The sequence below is a fragment of the Myxocyprinus asiaticus genome, chromosome 21, assembly GCF_019703515.2.
Source record: "Myxocyprinus asiaticus isolate MX2 ecotype Aquarium Trade chromosome 21, UBuf_Myxa_2, whole genome shotgun sequence".
NCBI classification, from domain to species: domain Eukaryota; kingdom Metazoa; phylum Chordata; class Actinopteri; order Cypriniformes; family Catostomidae; genus Myxocyprinus; species Myxocyprinus asiaticus.
In genome coordinates, this window is record NC_059364.1 from 4,589,990 (window position 1) to 4,610,089 (window position 20,100).

Below are 20,100 nucleotides of genomic sequence, written 5' to 3' on the forward strand. Positions count from 1 at the left end.
TAATTTACAATTTTATCATTTTAATGTATTTCATGAGCATCTTCTTTATAATTATAATATATATATATATATATATATATATATATATATATATATATATATATATATATATACTCTATATAAAATCTAAAATAAAATGTAGGCCTACTTCATGTGTTTTTAAATTTACTTTATGAGCACATGTGAATATAATTTACAATGTCTTTAATTTTTTTATGTACTTTGAGCATCTATTTTATGCTTATAATAAAAAATGTAAAAAGTCTCAAATAAAAAAAAACTACTATACTTCTGAGCAAATTGTCAACTTGTTTATTATATATATATATATATATATATATATATATATATATATATATATATATATATATATATATATACATATTTAATTTTGCGTGTGCAAAATGAAGCTTTTCCAAAAATAATTGGTGTATTATAAATTCATTTTTTTTAATTTCCCAGAAGTATATTGTTTACCTTTACTGTATTATCTACATACAACCTCTTACTGTAATATATAAACATATTTTGCCTGTTGTTTATTTATTTTACTTATTTCTCTTGTTGATGAACGCAATAAATACAAAAAGTGTCAAGTTGCCACGCAACACGGTGACATCATCCAAACGCGGAAGTCGAATGTTACACGCTCAGTAAACTCATGTTGTGTCGTGTTATTTTCATCCATGGATCGAACACAGTCCACGAGCAGCCTGGCCAGATATCTGGATGGAGAATTCTGGGAGATTAAAGAAGCCTTGCGGGAAGAGATTTCAAAGTGTGAACTGTTTCAGTCCAGCAGGTAGGAAAGCAAATAATGTTTCCTTAAAACAAATGACAGGATAACAGCTAACTTGATTCAACTAAATTAAATATGTAACCATCTCTACTACTAACTAGACCCCTGATGGAGGCATTGCACTGTTTAATGAGATTTGTCATAGATTTAAATTCATGTGCGTTTCACTTGAATCTACAAGAGTTCGTTTTCCCCCTCATGCAGTTATGAACTGACTCTGGATCAAAATAGAGACCTGACTGCAGACAGACTGTATTATATCATCAAACTGCCACTGATGAGGGAACACCTCAAAAATCAGGTAGAAAAGGAGAGTCCACTCTGCATGACTGCCCTTATACAAGTACTGGCTGAACCATGATTTCAGGTGGTAATATGATGGTACTTTGATATATAATATGGCCAGGGGTGCAGAAATGGGGTATGCAACATATGCAACGCATAGGGGCACCATACAAAGGGTGGCAAAATCATATACATTTGAACTCTTGTGCGACCTTCGGGACATTTTTGTCTTTCATTTTTGTTTTTTCAATCATTTTGGCTGTGTTAATGCGGCATAAATTTTGCCGAAGGTGTGTATTTTTGGGGGGGATTTTCATATTTCAACCTCAGTTCCTATAATACATCTATAATACACTGTGTAGTTACACACCGGACCTTCATGTCCCCATTGAAACCATTAAAACTGCAATATTTTATCTCAGTGCTGTTAAAGCATAAAATCGTGAAGTCTATTCTATTATTCTTTCATTCCGGAGCCCTGGCTTCAAAATGTAAATTTTTAATATTTTCCACCAAATGGTGTCATTTTTCTCATGTTTAGCCTATGGAGCAAATACAAGCTTTTCACCTATTATCTGTTTGCTGTATTAGAGAGCACTGCAGGCTAATTGAATAAATGTTGCAGCTAAAATTGTGTGGGTGTGTTGATATGGATGTCAGAGTGTGTTTTGTATGTGTGTATTTAGTAATTTGTGTGTGTGTGTCTGTAAAAACAGTGGCATTATGTAAACAAACTGGCATTTAAAGTGTTAAAATCCTGAAATGAATGAATATTTTGAAGTTATGATCAGGACTGATGTTGGTTAAAAAATATCAGTGAAAGAGGAAAATAATATTAATATATAATACTTTTATGTCAGTTTTCTATGCGGACGTTTTTGTCCTCTAAGGACCTCTGAGTAACTTTTTTAAATTGATGCACAAGGGTTAAATCTCCTATAATACTTTACAAGTGCGGCCGGATGTAGGCAGGGGCAGGGGCAGGGGCAGGGGTGGGCTGAGCCCACCCAAACGTGAGTCTTACCCACCCAATCAAATGTTTGGCAAACACAGCATTTAATAAAATATTAGATTTGTAACGATTTGTGCATTGGTTAAAAGCAATTTGGGGGCGGGATATGTGTTGCAAACATTGAGGGTGGGCTGTACCGCCCCAACCAATCACAAAATAGCCCCAGAAATTTGTAGTATTTTTCAGTTTTCGTCATTGGCCGAAAGCAACAACACACTCAAGGAGTGGCTGCTGCAAACTGGAGAGTCAGAGACGTCACGAGAGCGAGAACGGTAATACGAGATTGTAAGGGGGTTCAGTGGAAAGGAGGAGGCGAGAACCGGCTTGACAACTTAATTTAATAAACAACTTAAACACACAACCAAAACCACACAGTACAGCTGCCTGCAATTCTCTCTCTCAAGTTTCTCCTGTTGTACGTTCGATGTCACTGAGAGATGCTGTCTTCACCTTGTGTCTTACATCTCTTTTATTTACATCTTTTTACAGCACTGTGATAGATTTACTCTGTTTTTGCCATGAAAATAACATATGGTGCTGACATGGCATTACTTTCCATTTATCCATCCATCTGCCCCGTCCATCCATCGAATTATTTTGATGTATCAAGTTTTCTCTGAATTTTAGCATATGAGCCAAACTCATCTGTCACAGGACAGATCATAGTCTAAAAGACCTGATTTCAGCCATAGCTCAATTTTGCGTTTTGCCTTTGTAGGGGAGTATAATTGCTAATTACATTTCTATTTAACCAATTAATCAGAAATATCAAAGAGAGATAATCATCATCATTTAATATATAATTACTTTTTTAAGCAGTTCCCATCTTTGTTCAAATTTTAGGTTCTTAATCTTATATGTTATTGATCTCCCCATATAATATATTTCTCTCCACTCCATCCTTGCATACGTGTGTACTCTGATTTGTCCTTGTAATTTGCTTTAAGGCTGGAAGTCTAGTGCTGTATTTTATTTATTAAAAAGGAAGGTAGTATACCAATAATAAGGTTGTCAGGACCCACTTCAATTATGATTATGTACAATGGTAATCCGTTTATTTATTTCAATAGGCTATATTTTTAATATGGGGAATAATTGTAAAATATAGGTGTAATGGGCCTTATGATCTTAAAAATTATGCCATGTTACGTCAATTACAGATATGAAAATAAGTTGTGTGAGCACCATTCTCAAATGCCCACCTATGAAACCTACCAGCCCACCCAAGCATAGCTGGCAGGAGCCGGGCCAAAAGCACAGTTTTAAACAATAATGTAAGGATGTATTTTATTTAACTTAAAATGTTCTTAGCATTTTAAAGAGGTTCAAATATGTATTTTTTTATTTGTATTATTTTTTATTTTATCAAGAGGTACTTTCATAGCTACTGCTCACCCTCTGTCTACCGACGTTTTTCTGAAAGTTACAAAAATGTTCAGAGGGGGATTTTACCACTGAAAATCTTGATGAAAAGCTTGAAGTTAACTAACATTTAACGTTGCCGAGAGGAACAGATGGCCAGCTAACAATTATCAGTTCATTTCCGAATATCTTTTCTGTCACGGTTATGCAAAAAAGTCGGCATATGTTTGGGAATGGGCGTTCAATCACTTTACATTCAGAGAGAAATGCTTGTTAAAAAAAATTGTCAACTGACCCTCCACCATGTCCAACCTATATGGGCTCCTCTTACTAACCATAACTAATGTTGCAGCGCTTTCCTACCTTCGCCTGTTGTTGTCTCACTGTCAAATGAGTAAATTACCTCAGGAATTATTAAAAAAACACCTGAATCAATTATTGACTAATTTATGTTGCATACTCCTCAACAAATGTGTAGCTGCGCCCCTGACTATGGCACTGAATGATTACCATATCAAATACATTGGTATTTCCATGGCACTCTAAGATACAGTACTTCAAAGAATTACTTGATATTACAATGGTAATGGTCCCAAAACATGGTATTGCCATGGTACCTGTATAAAAATCATGGTATTACCTTGGTACTATGTCCAAAAACAAGGTATTGCCATTGTACCTGTATAAAAACATGGTATTATGGTACTATGTCAAAAACATGGTGTTACCATTGTATCATGTCCTAAAAACATGGTATTACCATGGTACCTGTATAAAAACATGGTATTGCCATGGTACTATGTCCAAAAACAAGGTATTTCCATTGTACCTGTATAAAAACATGGTATTATGGTACTATGTCAAAAACATGGCATTACCATTGTATCATGTCCAAAAACATGGTATTGCCATGGTACTATGTCAAAAAACATGGTGTTACCATTGTATCATGTCCTAAAAACATGGTATTACCATGGTACTTGTATGAAAACATGGTATTGCCGTGGTACTATGTCCAAAAACAAGGTATTGCCATTGTACCTGTATAAAAACATAGTATTATGGTACTATGTCCAAAAACATGGTATTACCATTGTATCATGTCCAAAAACATGGTATTGCCATGGTACTATGTCAAAAAACATGGTGTTACCATTGTATCATGTCCTAAAAACATGGTATTACCATGGTACTTGTATGAAAACATGGTATTGCCGTGGTACTATGTCCAAAAACAAGGTATTTCCATTGTACCTGTATAAAAACATGGTATTATGGTACTATGTCAAAAACATGGCATTACCATTGTATCATGTCCAAAAACATGGTATTGCCATGGTACTATGTCAAAAAACATGGTGTTACCATTGTATCATGTCCTAAAAACATGGTATTACCATGGTACTTGTATGAAAACATGGTATTGCCATGGTACTATGTCCAAAAACAAGGTATTGCCATTGTACCTGTATAAAAACATAGTATTATGGTACTATGTCCAAAAACATGGTATTACCATTGTATCATGTCCAAAAACATGGTATTGCCAAGGTACTATGTCAAAAAACATGGTATCACCATTGTATCATGTCCAAAAATATGGTATTACCATGGTACTATGTCAAAAATACATGGTGTTACCATTGTATCATGTCCAAAAAACAGGGTATTACAATGGTACCTGTATAAAAACATGGTATTATGGTACTATGTCCAAAAACATGGTATTACCATGGTATCTGTTTAAAAACATTGGCATTACCATGGTACTATGTCCAAAAACATGGTTTTACCATTGTATCATGTCCAAAAAACATGGTATTACCATGGTACCTGTATAAAAACATGGCATTACCATGGTACCATGTCCAAAAACCTGGGATTACCATGGTACCTGTATAAAAACATGGTATTGCCAAGGTACTATGTCCAAAAACAAGGTATTGCCATTGTATCTGTATAAAAACATAGTATTATGGTACTATGTCCAAAACATGGTATTACCAATGTATCATGTCCAAAAAAACATTGTATTGCCATGGTACCTGTATAAAACATGCTATTACCATGGTACTATGTCTGAAAACATGGTATTACCATGGTACCTGTATAAAAACATGGCATTACCATGATACTATGTCTGAAAACATGGTATTACCATAGTACCTGTATAAAAACATGGTATTACCATGGTACCTGTATAAAAACATGGCATTACCATGGTACTATGTCTGAAAACATGGTATTACCATGGTACCTGTTTAAAACATGGCATTACCATGGTACCTGTATAAAAACGTGGCATTACCATGGTACTATGTCTGAAAACATGGTATTACCATGGTACCTGTTTAAAAACATGGCATTACCATGGTACTATGTCTGAAAACATGGTATTACCATGGGACCTGTATAAAAACATGGTATTGCCATGGTACTATGTCCAAAACCTGGGATTACCATGGTACCTGTATAAAAACATGGTATTGCCATGGTACTATGTCCAAAAACAAGGTATTGCCATTGTACCTGTATAAAAACATGGTATTATGGTACTATGTCCAAAAACATGGTATTACCATGTTACTATGTCCAAAAAAACATGGTATTGCCATGTTACTAAGTCCAAAAAACAAGGTATTGCCATGGTACCTGTAGAAAAACATGCTATTACCATTGTATCAGGTCTAAAAAACATGGTATTACCATGGTACTATGTCCAAATACATGGTATTACCATGGTACTAACAATATGTCTGTATGTTTTGAAACTTTTGTTAGTGTAATACCATGTAGTACTATGGTTCAGATTGCAAAAAACATGGTAATGCCATGGTAGTTTTTGCTTCTTTTGAATGTAATATGCATTTAAAAGTCTCTTTTGCCTTTTGTTTTGTTCAGCTAAAAGAAAAGCAAAAAGGGTTCATAGCCAAGAGTCTGGGAATCACTGAACTCATCTGCTCAGCGGACATGGCCACAGGAGTCAAGGTTTTTATTTTGTGCTATATCTTAACATCTTTCCTGGTTTTCATTTAGATTATAACTGAATATTGTACCGTTGCTTAGTTCATTTGCATGTTGCACGCATGAGACTACACATTTGCATTTATTCCAAATGATGGTTGTTCATTTGAATAGTACTTCCTGTAACCCTCAGCTCGGTGTTGTGTGTGGACTGTACGGCGGTGCTGTCACTAATCTAGGGAGCCCAGAGCAGAAGGTGAAATTGTATCAGCCTGTTTCTGTAAGTCTAGTACATGTACACACATCAAACATGCAAACTGGACATCTTTGTGCACAATAATGTTTGCATAACAAAGTCCTACTCATTTTTGGCTCAAGTTTGTGATTTTGTGTGCACGTTTATTGTTTGCTGATTTGCAAGAATGGCTACAAATATTGATTTAAAGGTGCACTAAGTAACTTTATCCACTTTAAAAAGTTTTACCAAATGTACTTTTATCAAATATAAAGTGAGATGATGACTCAAAGTCGTATCGGCCAGCTAAACATAATATAACATTTGTAAATGCCTTGATTTATCTTCTGTATGACTCTGTTTAATTGCAGGAGTTGCAGTTTACAGGCATGTTTGCAATGACTGAGAGAGGCCACGGTAGCAACGTACGGGGCATTCTTACCGAGGCCCGATATCATCAATCCACACAGGTAATTTACCATAGAGTCTACCCTATCAGCACCAATACAAGCTGATCTGGGATCAGTTCTCTAAAATGCGATTCCTATACAAAACTTCAATAAATGAGCATTCTGTCATCATTTACTCACCTTTCATATGTGGAGATGTTTTGAAAAATATTCTCGCTGCTCTTTTTAATACAGTGAAAGCATACTGTATAGTGACCAGGAGCTTCAAAAAAGCTCAAAGTACCATTCGACTACTGTGCACTATACTGTATAAACAAACATTTGTGCAACTACTTCCCCATAAGGCATCAGAAGGAAGATTTTCAGTGAATGAATGAAGATCAGTCTGTTCCTCATAGAATGCTATTGTATGGCTTCAGAAGACTTGAAATGCACCACACAAGTCATACGAAACACTCACCATCTGCTTTTGTTGTATGGAGTAAATGATGACTGAATTTTCATTTTTGGGCTAACTATTCCTTTGACTTAAGGATCGATTAAACTGATCTCAAATCTAGTGCTAGTCTCAAATTGACTGCTCGCAGTAACTCTTATAATACTTGCATTTAAATGTTTCATTCCTTTGAAGGAGTTTATTATCCACACACCTTCTGAAGATGCTCAGAAAATGTACATCGGAAATGCAATGAAAGGAAACTATGCTGCTGTATTTGCTCAACTCATTATAAATGGAGAATATCATGGTAAGACTGATGCTATACCTGTTCATACTGCATTTACCAATGCCCTATATTACCACCACAACCTTAGTTTTAGCCAAATTTAGCTTAATTTTTTGGTTTTTGAATTCATGTTTCAAACAGCCTGTTTATGTTCAACAGGCTGTTTTTTACAGATGCATACACACTGATTTTTGTGTAAAATGTGTATGTTGTAAATGATGGCAACTGTGGTATTCATCAGTTTGCCATTATCTAAATACATGTATGTTTGGAAAGCATAAACATTTAGTTAGTTGTGCCTGAGACATACTGTATATTATGCATGCTTTCAGCTTACAAGCGTTGAGTAATGTTTGTATTATTATTATATTAAGCGCAAGCACCACTCATATTTTCTTTGCATCTTTCTTATATAATTGCATGCAATAAGTGTGCAATGTTATTATAAGTGTGCAAAGGTTGATTCTGGTGTGATCATTTGTTATGGAAATGTTATTTAACAAATGTGTCATTCACTTTAAAATTAGATTTTTAAGTAGGCATGCAAGAGTAAAAATTTCAGAAATCTGCCAGTAGACTTTCTCAACACAAGATGTTTTAACATCTGTGATAGTAATCAATTTCACATCGAGCCTTTTCAGAATCAGCTTTATTGCCAATTATGCTTATACATACAAGGAATTTGTCTTGGTGACAGGAGCTTCCAGTGTACAACAATACAAAAACAGCAGCAAGACATAGATAATAAAAAATAGTTATACACATACGTACATAAACACACAGACACACAAATACATACATACACACATACACATAGGTAGTGCAATCTAATACAAATCTGTTATCTGTTATGTACAGTGCAAATGTTTTTTTGTTTTTTTTCAGAGGAAAGAAATGGCAGAAGAGGTTGGATGTTTTGGATAAATATAAAAAAAAGACTAAACTGTGTATTGCACATAGTTATGGCTCAATGGGGCAATTTAACTGTTCATGAGATGATAGCCTGGGGCAAAAAACTGTTCCTGTGCCTGACGGTTCTGGTGCTCAGAGCTCTGAAGCGTCGGCCAGAAGGCAACAGTTCAGAAAGGTAGTGGGCAGGGTGAGTGGGGTCCAGAGTGATTTTTCCAGCCTTTTTCCTCACTCTGGAAGTATACAGTTCTTGAAGGGGGGCAGGGGCCAACCAATAATCCTCTCAGCAGTCTGAATTTTCCTTTGTAGTCTTCTGATGTCTGATTTCGTAGCTGAACCAAACCAGACAGTTATTGAAGTGCAGAGGACAGACTCAATGACCGCTGAGTAGAACTGTATCAGCAGCGCCTGTGGCAGGTTGAACTTCCTCAGCTGGCGAAGGAAGTACAACCTCTGCTGGGCCTTTTTCACAATGGAGTCAATGTGTGTCTCCCACTTCAGGTCCTGTGAGATGGTAGTGCTCAGGAACCTGAATGACTCCACTGCTGCCACAGTGCTGTTTAGAATGGTGGGGGGGGGGTGGTCAGTGTTGGGGTGTTCCTCCTAAAGTCCACAATCATCTCCACCGTTTTGAGCGTGTTCAGCTCAAGGTTGTTTTGACTGCACCAGATAGCCAGCTGTTCAACCTCCCTTCTGTATGCAGACTCATCGTCATCTCGGATGAGGCCGATGACAGTGGTGTCGTCTGCAAACTTCAGGAGCTTGACAGAGGGGTCCTTGGTGATGCAGTCATTGGTGTAGAGGGAGAGGAGTAGTGGGGAGAGCACACATCCCTGGGGGGCACCAGTGCTGATTGTACAAGTGCTAGAAGTGAGTTTCCCCTGTCTCACAAGCTGCTGCCTGTCCGTCAGAAAGCTGGTAATCCACTGACAGATAGAGGTGGGAACAGAGAGTTGGTGTAATTTATTCTGGAGTATAGCTGGGATGATGGTGTTGAAAGCCGAACTGTCCCTGGTCTGTCCATATGTTGCAGGATATGATGCAATCCCATGTTGACTGCATCATCCACAGACCTGTTTGCTCGATAAGCAAATTGAAGGGGATCTAGAAAGAGTCCAGTGATGTTCTGCAGGTGGGCCAACACCAGTCTCTCAAATGACTTCATGACCACAGACGTCAGGGCGACAGGTCTGTAGTCATTAAGTCCTGTGATTTTTGGTTTCTTTGGGACAGGAATGATGATTGAGTGTTTGAAGCAGCATGGGACTTCACACTGCTCCAGTGCTCTATTGAAGATCTGTGTGAAGAAGGGGGCCAACTGGTTAGCACAGGATTGAAGACACGCTGGTGAGACGCCATCTGGGCCTGAAGCTTTCCTCGTCTTTTGTTTCCGAAAGACGAGGCTCACATCATCTTCACAGATTTTAAGTGCAGGTTGAGTAGCAGGAGGGGGGAGGAGGGGGGTTGCAGGAGGTGTTGGTGTTTGTGTGAAGTGAAGGTCAGAGTGGGTGTGGTGTGTGAGATTGGGCCTTTCAAATCTGCAGTAGAACACATTCAGGTCGTCAGCCAGTTGTTGGTCCACCACAGGGTTGGGGGCAGGAGTCCTGTAATTTGTGAGTTGTTTCATGCCACTCCACACTGATGCAAGGTCGTTAGCTGAAAACTTGTTTTTCAGCTTCTCAGAGTATCTTCTTTTAGCCACTCTGATTTCCTTGTTCAGTGTGTTCCTGGCCTGATTGTACAAGACTTTATCCCCTGAGCTCTGCTGTAAACCACGGTTTGTCGTTGTTGAACTTTAAATAAGTCCTAGTAGGAATGCACATATCCTCACAGAAACTGATATATGATGTAACAGTATCTGTGAGCTTATCCAGGTCTGTGGCTGCAGCCTCAAAAACACTCCAATCCGTGCAATCGAAGCAGGCTTGTAGTTCCCGCTCTGCTTCATTGGTCCATCACTTTACAGTCCTTACTACTGGCTTGGTTGATTTTAATTTCTGCCTGTAGGTTGGAAGAAGAACTTTTGAACTCATATTTATTAATTCTGTTCTTTTTATTTGTGTCATCATTAACATATTTCTGAATTTCCACCTATCCCAGGTCCCCACTGTTTTATTGTACCAATCCGTGATCAGAATGGAGTCATGTGGCCGGGAGTGACAGCGACTGACATGAAGCACAAGGAAGGTAGTTAAACATCACAAATTATTTTTTTATTTTTTTGGGGGGGGGGGGTATTTCTCCCTTTTTCTCCCCAATTTGGAATGCCCAATTCCCAATACATAGTGACTCACCTCAATCCGGGTCTGAGACCGTCAGTCTGTGCATCTTATCACGTGGCTTGTTGAGCATGTTACCGCGGAGACCTAGCGCGTGTGGAGGCTTCACGCTATTCTCCACGGCATCCACACACAACTCACCACGCGCCCCACTGAGAGCAAGATCCACATTATAGCGACCATGAGGAGGTTACCCCATGTGACTCTACCCTCCCTAACAACCGGGCCAATTTGGTTGCTTAGGAGACTTAGCTGGAATCACTCAGCATGCCCTGGATTCAAACTCGCGACTCCAGGTGTGGTAGTCAGCGTCTTTACTCGCTGAGCTACAACACAGCCCATCTGAACAAAGTTAATGATTTCCCAAATCTCACTGTTCTTCTTGATATGTGATTTTACGCAGGTCTGCACGGGGTCGACAATGGCATTTTGATATTTGATAACGTACGGATACCACGGGAAAATCTGCTGAGAAAGTAAGTTAAAATGTCAGAATGCTAAAGATGAGGCACTATGAAAACTGTTTAATTATTACACAAAACAACTAAACAAACAAAAATAAAAAAACAAACTCATTTTTAATTTTATACAGTTATGCACACAGACAGTGCTTGTGGTCTATGCTTAATTTACATATTTTTACTAGTACAATAAAATTAAATAAGACTTTTCTGGGTATAAAATAAGGATCAGACAAATATAAACACTGAGGTACAGGTGAAGAAAAAAGGAGATATACAAAATATCATGAAATATACTGTTTGTTTTTATGTAGAGTACATGTGTTGTATGTTGTGTGCAAATAATGTAAGTTGAATAAAATTGATAAATACTGTACAATGATTGCAGTAAAAACAGTTGATAATAAAATCTGCAATCTGAAGCGATAAGTAGTCAAAGTCTAAACAGCAAAGAAACTCTGCAGGAAAAAACATGACTTTGAAATGCCAATGCCAAATTAGATTAAAGAATGTAATATCATTTAAAAATTATAAGAATAATGTATAATGTCATTTTCCAACTGTTAAAGTAAAATAAATGTTTGCAGCAAAATGTTAAAATACATGTAAACAATCAAAAAAAAATAACATTTACTTCAATCTCATATTCAAATGTGTTATTAAAATATTATATTTATTGACAGGTCAACATTACTTTGTTATGGGGTACTTGAAGTAATTAATCACAGGTGTTCAACAAATAAGGTTCAAAGTTGGGAACTCCTGCACTATGTACTAAAACACAGTTATGAAGCACTCAGCATGGTAAATGACATTCACTGATTCTTGAGATAAGGAACAAAACATGTCAAACATACAAAAATCCTCTATTAAAAATCAAGAAATTCATAATAATAAAAATACTGAAAAAGCTCAAACTAAAAGAAATGTGTATACATGGGGCATTTATTACTTATATTTTGAAATAATTACATTAGAATTTTTTTAATGCATGCCCTATAATTGGAAGCATATGTAAGAGGGCACAATGTTAAACTGCCAAACAAAGTGTTTGAAAATGCAAGAAATTTATAAATATAAATATTAAATGAAAGGTAGTGATCTGTAAGATATCAAACAATACATAAAGTAAACTTTAAATGATATTTTGGAAAAATATTACATTTTGTCAAATACGTCATAATTTTCAGAATAGTGTTAAAACAGATTTTTGTTGTTGTATTTTTTTTAGAATGTATTTTATCAGTTGACTGCTTTCCTGAACACTTATTAGATAAAGTTGCACTCAGTAACTTTGTGTCATCTTGGACTTACAGTGACACCTAGTGGCTTGGATGCAGCATAATTTAAAATCAATAGTTTTCAGTTTCAGATGTCATTGTAAAAATGTAGGGTCCACAGTCAGTCATGATTACTTTAATCAATGAGTGAAAGTGTCAAATAACAGGACGGTTACTGAAGTATTCTGAGTATTCGGCTGGTCATGTGATTCTAACATGGCAGCCCCCATGTGTGGACCCTCTCCATGTAGAATAAAACAGCTTTTATAATGTTACTGATATGACTGGAGTCTTCATTTTAATGTGACTGCTCATGGTTTCCTACATATATTGCAAAATTACAATTCATGTCTTTACGAGTTAAACATTTTTAATGAGGAAAAAATTACATAGTGCACCTTTAAAGACTTTACACTCTCGTCTGATGGATCAAATAAAAATTACATGCTTTTAGTGTGTCTGACGGAGTTGACAGAAATTACAGTAAGATGTAAGTTATGAAGTGAATAAATGTCAATTTGACAAAGTGTTTTTATAAAAACCTGTTCCCTTACATGTATTGCTAGCTGAGACCTTTGTCTACAAATATATCCATTTCAAATTAGTAGTTTAGTATTAAAAATTAAAAACTCCAGATTTAAAACATGTTTTGTCTCTTATCTCAAGAATCAATGATCTAAAGTTATCAGGACACAATCTGTCAAATGTACAGGATGTGTACAATGTATTTAATGTATAACATTTCTAAATTGAAGTACAGTGGGAGGGTGCATGTATCTCATTATTACACGGGTCTCTGGAATACTCGATTCTGATTGGTCAATGGCACAATCTTATATTTATGAGTAACAACCGCACATCTGGGGATTCAGACATATCAGACCGGTTATCCGGGTATTGCGAGTCATCTTTCCTACTTTTCGTATCACTCTGCGATCTCTGCAAGTAAACTCAAACCAATGTTTCATGTCAATTTATTTTTATATTTGGCGAATAGTCTTGTAATAAGCTGGATAATGAGCAGCCAGATGGTCACTTGTGCAAAATGAACGCCACCAGAGCTCCGACGCAAGCCGGAGGTGCAAATCAGCTGTTTAGCGATGTTCTTTCTTCTCACATAAGAACATAATTTCAATGCAAATCAATATTTTATGTCCATTTATTTGTTTATTTGGTTAGTAGCTGTATAATGAGCTACTCCGCTTCCTGTTGGGGTTTGGGTTTATTTTGCTATAACAACCGGCTGACTGGACATTATCCCTTACTTAAAGGCGCTGTAAGCGATTCTAACAGTTCTAGAACTTCACATGTGTAGCAAAAAGCATCTCAAACTGACAACCATCAAACTGTCCGCAGCCAGTTATTCTTTGTGTGTGTGGCAGGTTTGGATCTGTATCAGCGGATGGTGTGTACTCCTCTCCTATCATTAGTAGAAGCAGTCGTTTCAATGCTATGCTCGCTGCCCTGACACCCACCCGCCTTGGTCTCGCCGTACAGGGCTTGGCTGCTATGAAGGTCAGTAAACCCTTACACACTCACCCGGCTCTACTAACATTCGACACACCTGGACTTAATAAATCCAGAGTTGTCTCAGTAATCTGTGTTGTGAATCTGTAAACACAAATGGAAAGTATCAGACAGGATTAAACAAAAGTGGAAGTTGATCCCAAAAAGCTTGGAGTCGACTTTGCTCAGGGCCGTGACGTGTTCAGACTGTGTTTATTTCCTCCATCACTAAACTAATACATATTCCAGAAGGCTTAAAGCAATAGTTTACCGAAAAATTGAAATTCTCTCATCATTTACTCGCCCTCATGCCATCCCAGATGTGTATGACTTACTTTGTTCAGCAGAACACAAACGAAGATTTTTAGAAGAATATTTCAGCTCTGTAGGTCCATACAATGCAAGTGAATGGTGATCAGAACTTTGAAGCTCTAAAAAGCACATAAAGGCAGCATAAAAGTAATCTATAAGACTCCAGTGGTTTAATCCATGTCTTCAGAAGCAACACGATAGTTGTGGGTGAGAAACAGATCAATATTTAGGTCCATTTTCACTTTAATTTTTCATTTTCTGTCGCTCTTCGATACGTGTCCAAGAGAGGACTGAGTTCACGCAGTCTCTTGCGTGACATAAGCGAGTTGGCATGTACACGGGAGAACTGACGCGTCCGTGATGCAACAGGAAGTGCAGATCGGTTTATTTACAACGTAACGCTGTACAAAAGCTTCTTTGGTTTTGCTTTAATTTAAACATGCCAACACGCTTGCGTCACACGACAGGCCGCGTGAACTCGGTCCTCTCATTAACGCACACACATTGGAGAGCGACCGAAAGTGAACAATTATAATGACATAAATATTGATCTGTTTCCCACCCAAAGCGATCATATCATTTCAGTACACATTATTTAAGCCACGGGAGTTGTATGGATTACTTTCATGCTGGCTTTATGTGCTTTTTGAGCTTCAAAGTTTTGGACCCCATTCACTTGCATTGTATGGACGAACAGAGCTGAATAGATGTCATACACATCTGGGATGGCATGAGGGTGAGTAAATGATGAGAGAATTTTCATTTTTGGATTAACTATCCCTTTAACAGGACTAATTCAAATTACAGCTAAAGGACCATAATTTCTCGACTGATCAATGTGACTCTTTTAGTCCCTCAGTCATCGGTAAATCCGTTCCATTTGTTCATCTGTATGAAGCAATCGCACAAGCCCTTCAGCACACAAGACAGCTGCTTTCCAGACCGACATCCATAGTCTGACAGCGTTTTACTTTGGTTTAAACAAACGAGTAAAATGCCAATTTTGGGACAGGAAATCGACATTTAGCCTTTATTCTGTTTACAAAAGATAGTGGATAACCTTAACCTCTAAATAATTTCATCGGTAACAAACAATTCCACTGTAGGCGAAATTGTGCTTTTAACATTATCTGCTCAGCTAATCTTGGGACGTGCATACTGTATACCAGGGGTCGGCAACCTTTTTGACATGGAGTGGCATTTTTCGTTTTGGGCACGTTTACTTGCGCAATTAACCGAAAGTGAAGCGCTGCCGGCTCATGATGTACAGTGGTGTGAAAAAGTGTTTGCCCCCTTCCTGATTTCTTATTTTTTTGCATGTTTGTCACACTTAAATGTTTCAGATCATCAAACAAGTTTAAATATTAGTCAAAGATAACACAAGTAAACACAAAATGCAGTTTTTAAATGAAGGTTGTTATTATTAAGGGAAAACAAAATCCAAACCTACATGGCCCTGTGTGAAAAAGTGATTGCCCCCTAAACCCAATAACTGGTTGGGCCACCCTTAGCAGCAACAACTGCAATCAAGCGTTTGCGATAACTTGCAATGAGTCTTTTACAGCGCTGTGGAGGAATTTTGGCCCACTCATCTTTGCAGAATTGTTGTAATTCAGACACATTGGAGGGTTTTCGAGCATGAACTGCCTTTTTAAGGTCATGCCACAGCATCTCACTAGGATTCAGGTCAGGACTTTGACTAGGCCACTCCAAAGTCTTCATTTTGTTTTTCTTCAGCCATTCAGAGGTGGACTTGCTGGTGTGTTTTGGATCATTGTCCTGCTGCAGAACCCAAGTTCGCTTCAGCTTGAGGTCACGAACAGATGGCCGGACATTCTCCTTCAGGATTTTTTGGTAGACAGCAGAATTCATGGTTCCATTTATCACAGCAAGTCTTCCAGGTCCTGAAGCAGCAAAACAGCCCCAGACCATCACACTACCACCACCATATTTTACTGTTGGTATGATGTTCTTTTTCTGAAATGCGGTGTTACTTTTACGGCAGATGTAATGGGACACACACCTTCCAAAAAGTTCAACTTTTGTCTCGTCAGTCCACAGAGTATTTTCCCAAAAGTCTTGGGGATCATCAAGACGTTTTCTGGCAAAAATGAGACGAGCCTTAATGTTCTTCTTGCTCAGCAGTGGTTTTCGTCTTGGAACTCTGCCATGCAGGCCATTTTTGCCCAGTCTCTTCCTTATGGTGGAGTCATGAACACTGACCTTAACTGAGGCAAGTGAGGCCTGCAGTTCTTTGGATGTTGTTGTGGGGTCTTTTGTGACCTCTTGGATGAGTCGTCGCTGCGCTCTTGGGGTAATTTTGGTCGGCCGGCCACTCCTGGGAAGGTTCACCACTGTTCCATGTTTTCACCATTTGTGGATAATGGCTCTCACTGTGGTTCTCTGGAGTCCCAAAGCTTTAGAAATGGCTTTATAACCTTTTCCAGACTGATAGATCTCAATTACTTTCTTTCTCATTTGTTCCTGAATTTCTTTGGATCTCGGCATGATGTCTAGCTTTTGAAGATCTTTTGGTCTACTTCACTTTGTCAGGCAGGTCCTATTTAAGTGATTTCTTGATTGAGAACAGGTGTGGCAGTAATCAGGCCTGGGTGTGGCTAGAGAAATTGAACTCAGGTGTGATAAACCACAGTTAAGTTATGTTTTAACAGGTGGGGCAAACACTTTTTCATACAGGGCCATGTAGGTTTGGATTTTGTTTTCCCTTAATAATAACAACCTTCATTTAAAAGCTGCATTTTGTGTTTACTTGTGTTATCTTTGACTAATATTTAAACTTGTTTGATGATCTGAAACATTTAAGTGTGACAAACATGCAAAAAAATAAGAAATCAGGAAGGGGGCAAACACTTTTTCACACCACTGTATATGGCTTGCATGCGCTGCACGTGTCTGTTGGGTACACTGCAGTCTCGTCACATTTTAACTTTTTGTTCAGCCTCCATTCAGCTCATGAAAACACACTGCGTGATCATGAGGAAGGATTACATCAAGATGTAGATTGCAGGTGTGGAATTTATATAAATAAAATAGTCTACTCCTCTTGCTGTTGCTGGCGTGCCAGGGATTACCCGACCCATGCTGTATTCCATATTTAATTTTTAGAATAGACCTGTAAATATAAAATGTCAAGATCTTCGATTGGAATCGGAATTGGGGTAGATTCCAAAATTTCTTGAATTGAACAGCCATAATGCTTCATCATGACCACAAGGGGGAGGCATGCACTTATTACTCATATTTCAGTCCAAGGAGGTCTATAATACCTAACATAGGTTAGCCCTGTGAAGCAGTAGATAGGCCTACTATTTGACTATTTGAATTATTTTTCAAAATATTTTAGTGCAACAATTTTGGAGACATTAGCATTTAATCTACTACTTGAGAGCCCCCATGGAATTTTAGCATGCTAATGTAATTTGTGTAGTTAAAATATTTGTATTAACTCCCATTGCCCAGTGTGGTGAATGTGTGTGTGTTTTCTCTTCTTACAGTTGGGACTCATCATAGCAGTGCGCTACAGTCACAGGTATGAAAAAAACGTATATTTTGCTCAGGTTTACCTTTGGATGCTGTACGTTGAGGACCAGTCAATGAACCATAAAGGAATACTCTGGGTTCAATACAAGTTAAGCTCAATTAACGGCGTTTGTGGCATAAAGATGATTACCACAAACATTTTTTTTTGTCATCCCTCATTTAAAAAAAAAAAAGAAAAAGAAAAGAAGCAAAAATCAAGGTTTGGGGCCAATTTTTGGAGGTTTTAAAGGCAGAAATATGAAGCTTATAATTTTATAAAAGCACTTACGATAATTCTTCAGTTAAAACTTGTGTATTATTTGAGCTGTAAATTTGTTTAAATCATCGTTTTTGTGGTCATTTTAGGGTTAAGGTGTTACCTTGTCATGCAACAAAGTTGTAAAAGTGGATAAAACTCTACACAGAAAAGGTTAGTAAGTAATTTTATCACACTAAAATAACGTTAACACGCATATTGTTTAAGTCTTGTGGCTATACTTTTGAAAAAGTGAATATTTAAACATTTACGGATTGGCCCCATTCACTTCCATTGTAAGTGCCTCATTGTAACTGCGATTTTTGCTTTTTTTTTTTTTAAGGAAAGGAGGGACAAGTCTAAATATTTTCTTTTGTGATAATCAACATTATGCCACAATTGCTGACTGATCTTAACTTGTATTGAACCTGGAATATTCCTTTAAGAAACACACTAATTAACGATTTCATCAAAATCTACAAACTAAATACACTGATGTGCCAAAACATTATGACCACTCACAGGAGAAGTGAATAACGCTGATCATCTCCTAACAAGGCCACATGTCAAGATCTGGGTAGATTAGATGGTAAGCGAACAATCAGTTCTCGTAGTCAACGTTTTGAATGCAGGAGAAATGGGCAGGAGTAAAGACCTGAGCAACTTTGACAAGAGCCAAATTGATATGGCCAGACGACTGGGTCAGAGCATCTCTGAAACGGCAAGACTTGTGGAGTGCTCCCGGTCAGCAGTGGTGAGTACCTACCGACAGTGGTCCAAGGAGGGACAAACCACAAACCGGCGACAGGATGTTGGGCGCCCAAGGCTCATCGATGCACGAGTGCAGAAGGTGAACCGACAGAAGGTCTACTGTGGCACAAGTCACAGAACATTTGAATGATGGTTTGGTAGGATTGTGTCACAACACACAGTGCATCGCATCCTGCTGCGTATGGGACTGCATAGCCACAGACCGTTCAGAGTGCCCATGATGACCCCTGTTCACCATCGAATGTGCCTACAATGGGCACATGAGCATCAGAACTGGACCTTGGAGCAGTGGAAGAAGGTCGTCTGGTCCGATGAGTCCCGTTTTCTTTTACATCACGTGGACGGCCGTGTACATGTGCACCGTTTACCTGGAGAAGTGATGGCACCAGGATGCACTGTGGGAAGACGACAAGCTGGTGGAGGGAGTGTGATGCTCTGGGCAATGCTCTGCTGGGAAACCCTGGGTCCAGCTATTCATGTGGACTTCAGTTTGACATGTGCCACCTATCTAAACATCATTGCAGCCCAGGTACACCCCATCATGGCAATGGTATTCCCTGATGTCAGTGGCCTCTTTCAGCAGGATAATGCACCCTGCTACACTGCACACATTGTTAGGGAATGGTTTGAGGAACATGATGAAGAGTTCAAGGTGTTGACTCGGACTCCAAATTCCCCAGATCTCAATCCGATTGAGCATCTGTGGGATGTGCTGGACCAACAAGTCCAATCCACAGTGGTTCCACCTCACAACTTACAGGACTTGAAGGATCTGCTGCTAATGTCTTGGTGCCAGATACCACAGGACACCTTCAGGGGTCTTGTAGAGTCCATGCCTCGGCGGGTCGGCACTGTTTTGGTGGCAGACGGAGGATCAACAGCATATTAGGCAGGTGGTCATAATGTTTTGGCTCATCAGTGTACTTATTTCATGAAAATCAACAAATGCTGAAAGATTTGTGTTAGGGTAGGATATATGGGTTTGAAAATGTCA

The 20,100-nt window shown here is 38.2% G+C and overlaps 1 protein-coding gene across 4 annotated transcripts in view; it reads left to right on the forward strand.

Annotated features, from left to right (window-relative positions):
• Positions 1–640: 640 nt before the first annotated feature.
• The window catches only part of LOC127411941 (acyl-coenzyme A oxidase-like protein), a 70,130-nt gene continuing 50,670 nt past the window's right edge, over positions 641–20,100 (forward strand). For 3 of the 4 annotated variants that reach the window (XR_007892369.1, XR_007892370.1, XM_051647876.1), the window contains exons 1-10: positions 641–802; positions 1,004–1,100; positions 6,360–6,446; positions 6,616–6,702; positions 7,029–7,127; positions 7,699–7,813; positions 10,802–10,888; positions 11,384–11,456; positions 14,104–14,236; positions 18,055–18,089. Coding sequence is in view for 2 of the 4 variants with exons in the window: in XM_051647876.1 (XP_051503836.1) it covers positions 687–802; positions 1,004–1,100; positions 6,360–6,446; positions 6,616–6,702; positions 7,029–7,127; positions 7,699–7,813; positions 10,802–10,888; positions 11,384–11,456; positions 14,104–14,236; positions 18,055–18,089 (929 nt within the window). In the remaining 2 variants the exon portion in view is untranslated. The remainder of the gene's footprint in view (positions 803–1,003; positions 1,101–6,359; positions 6,447–6,615; positions 6,703–7,028; positions 7,128–7,698; positions 7,814–10,801; positions 10,889–11,383; positions 11,457–14,103; positions 14,237–18,054; positions 18,090–20,100) is intronic. The other variant, XM_051647877.1, reaches the window with a different exon arrangement.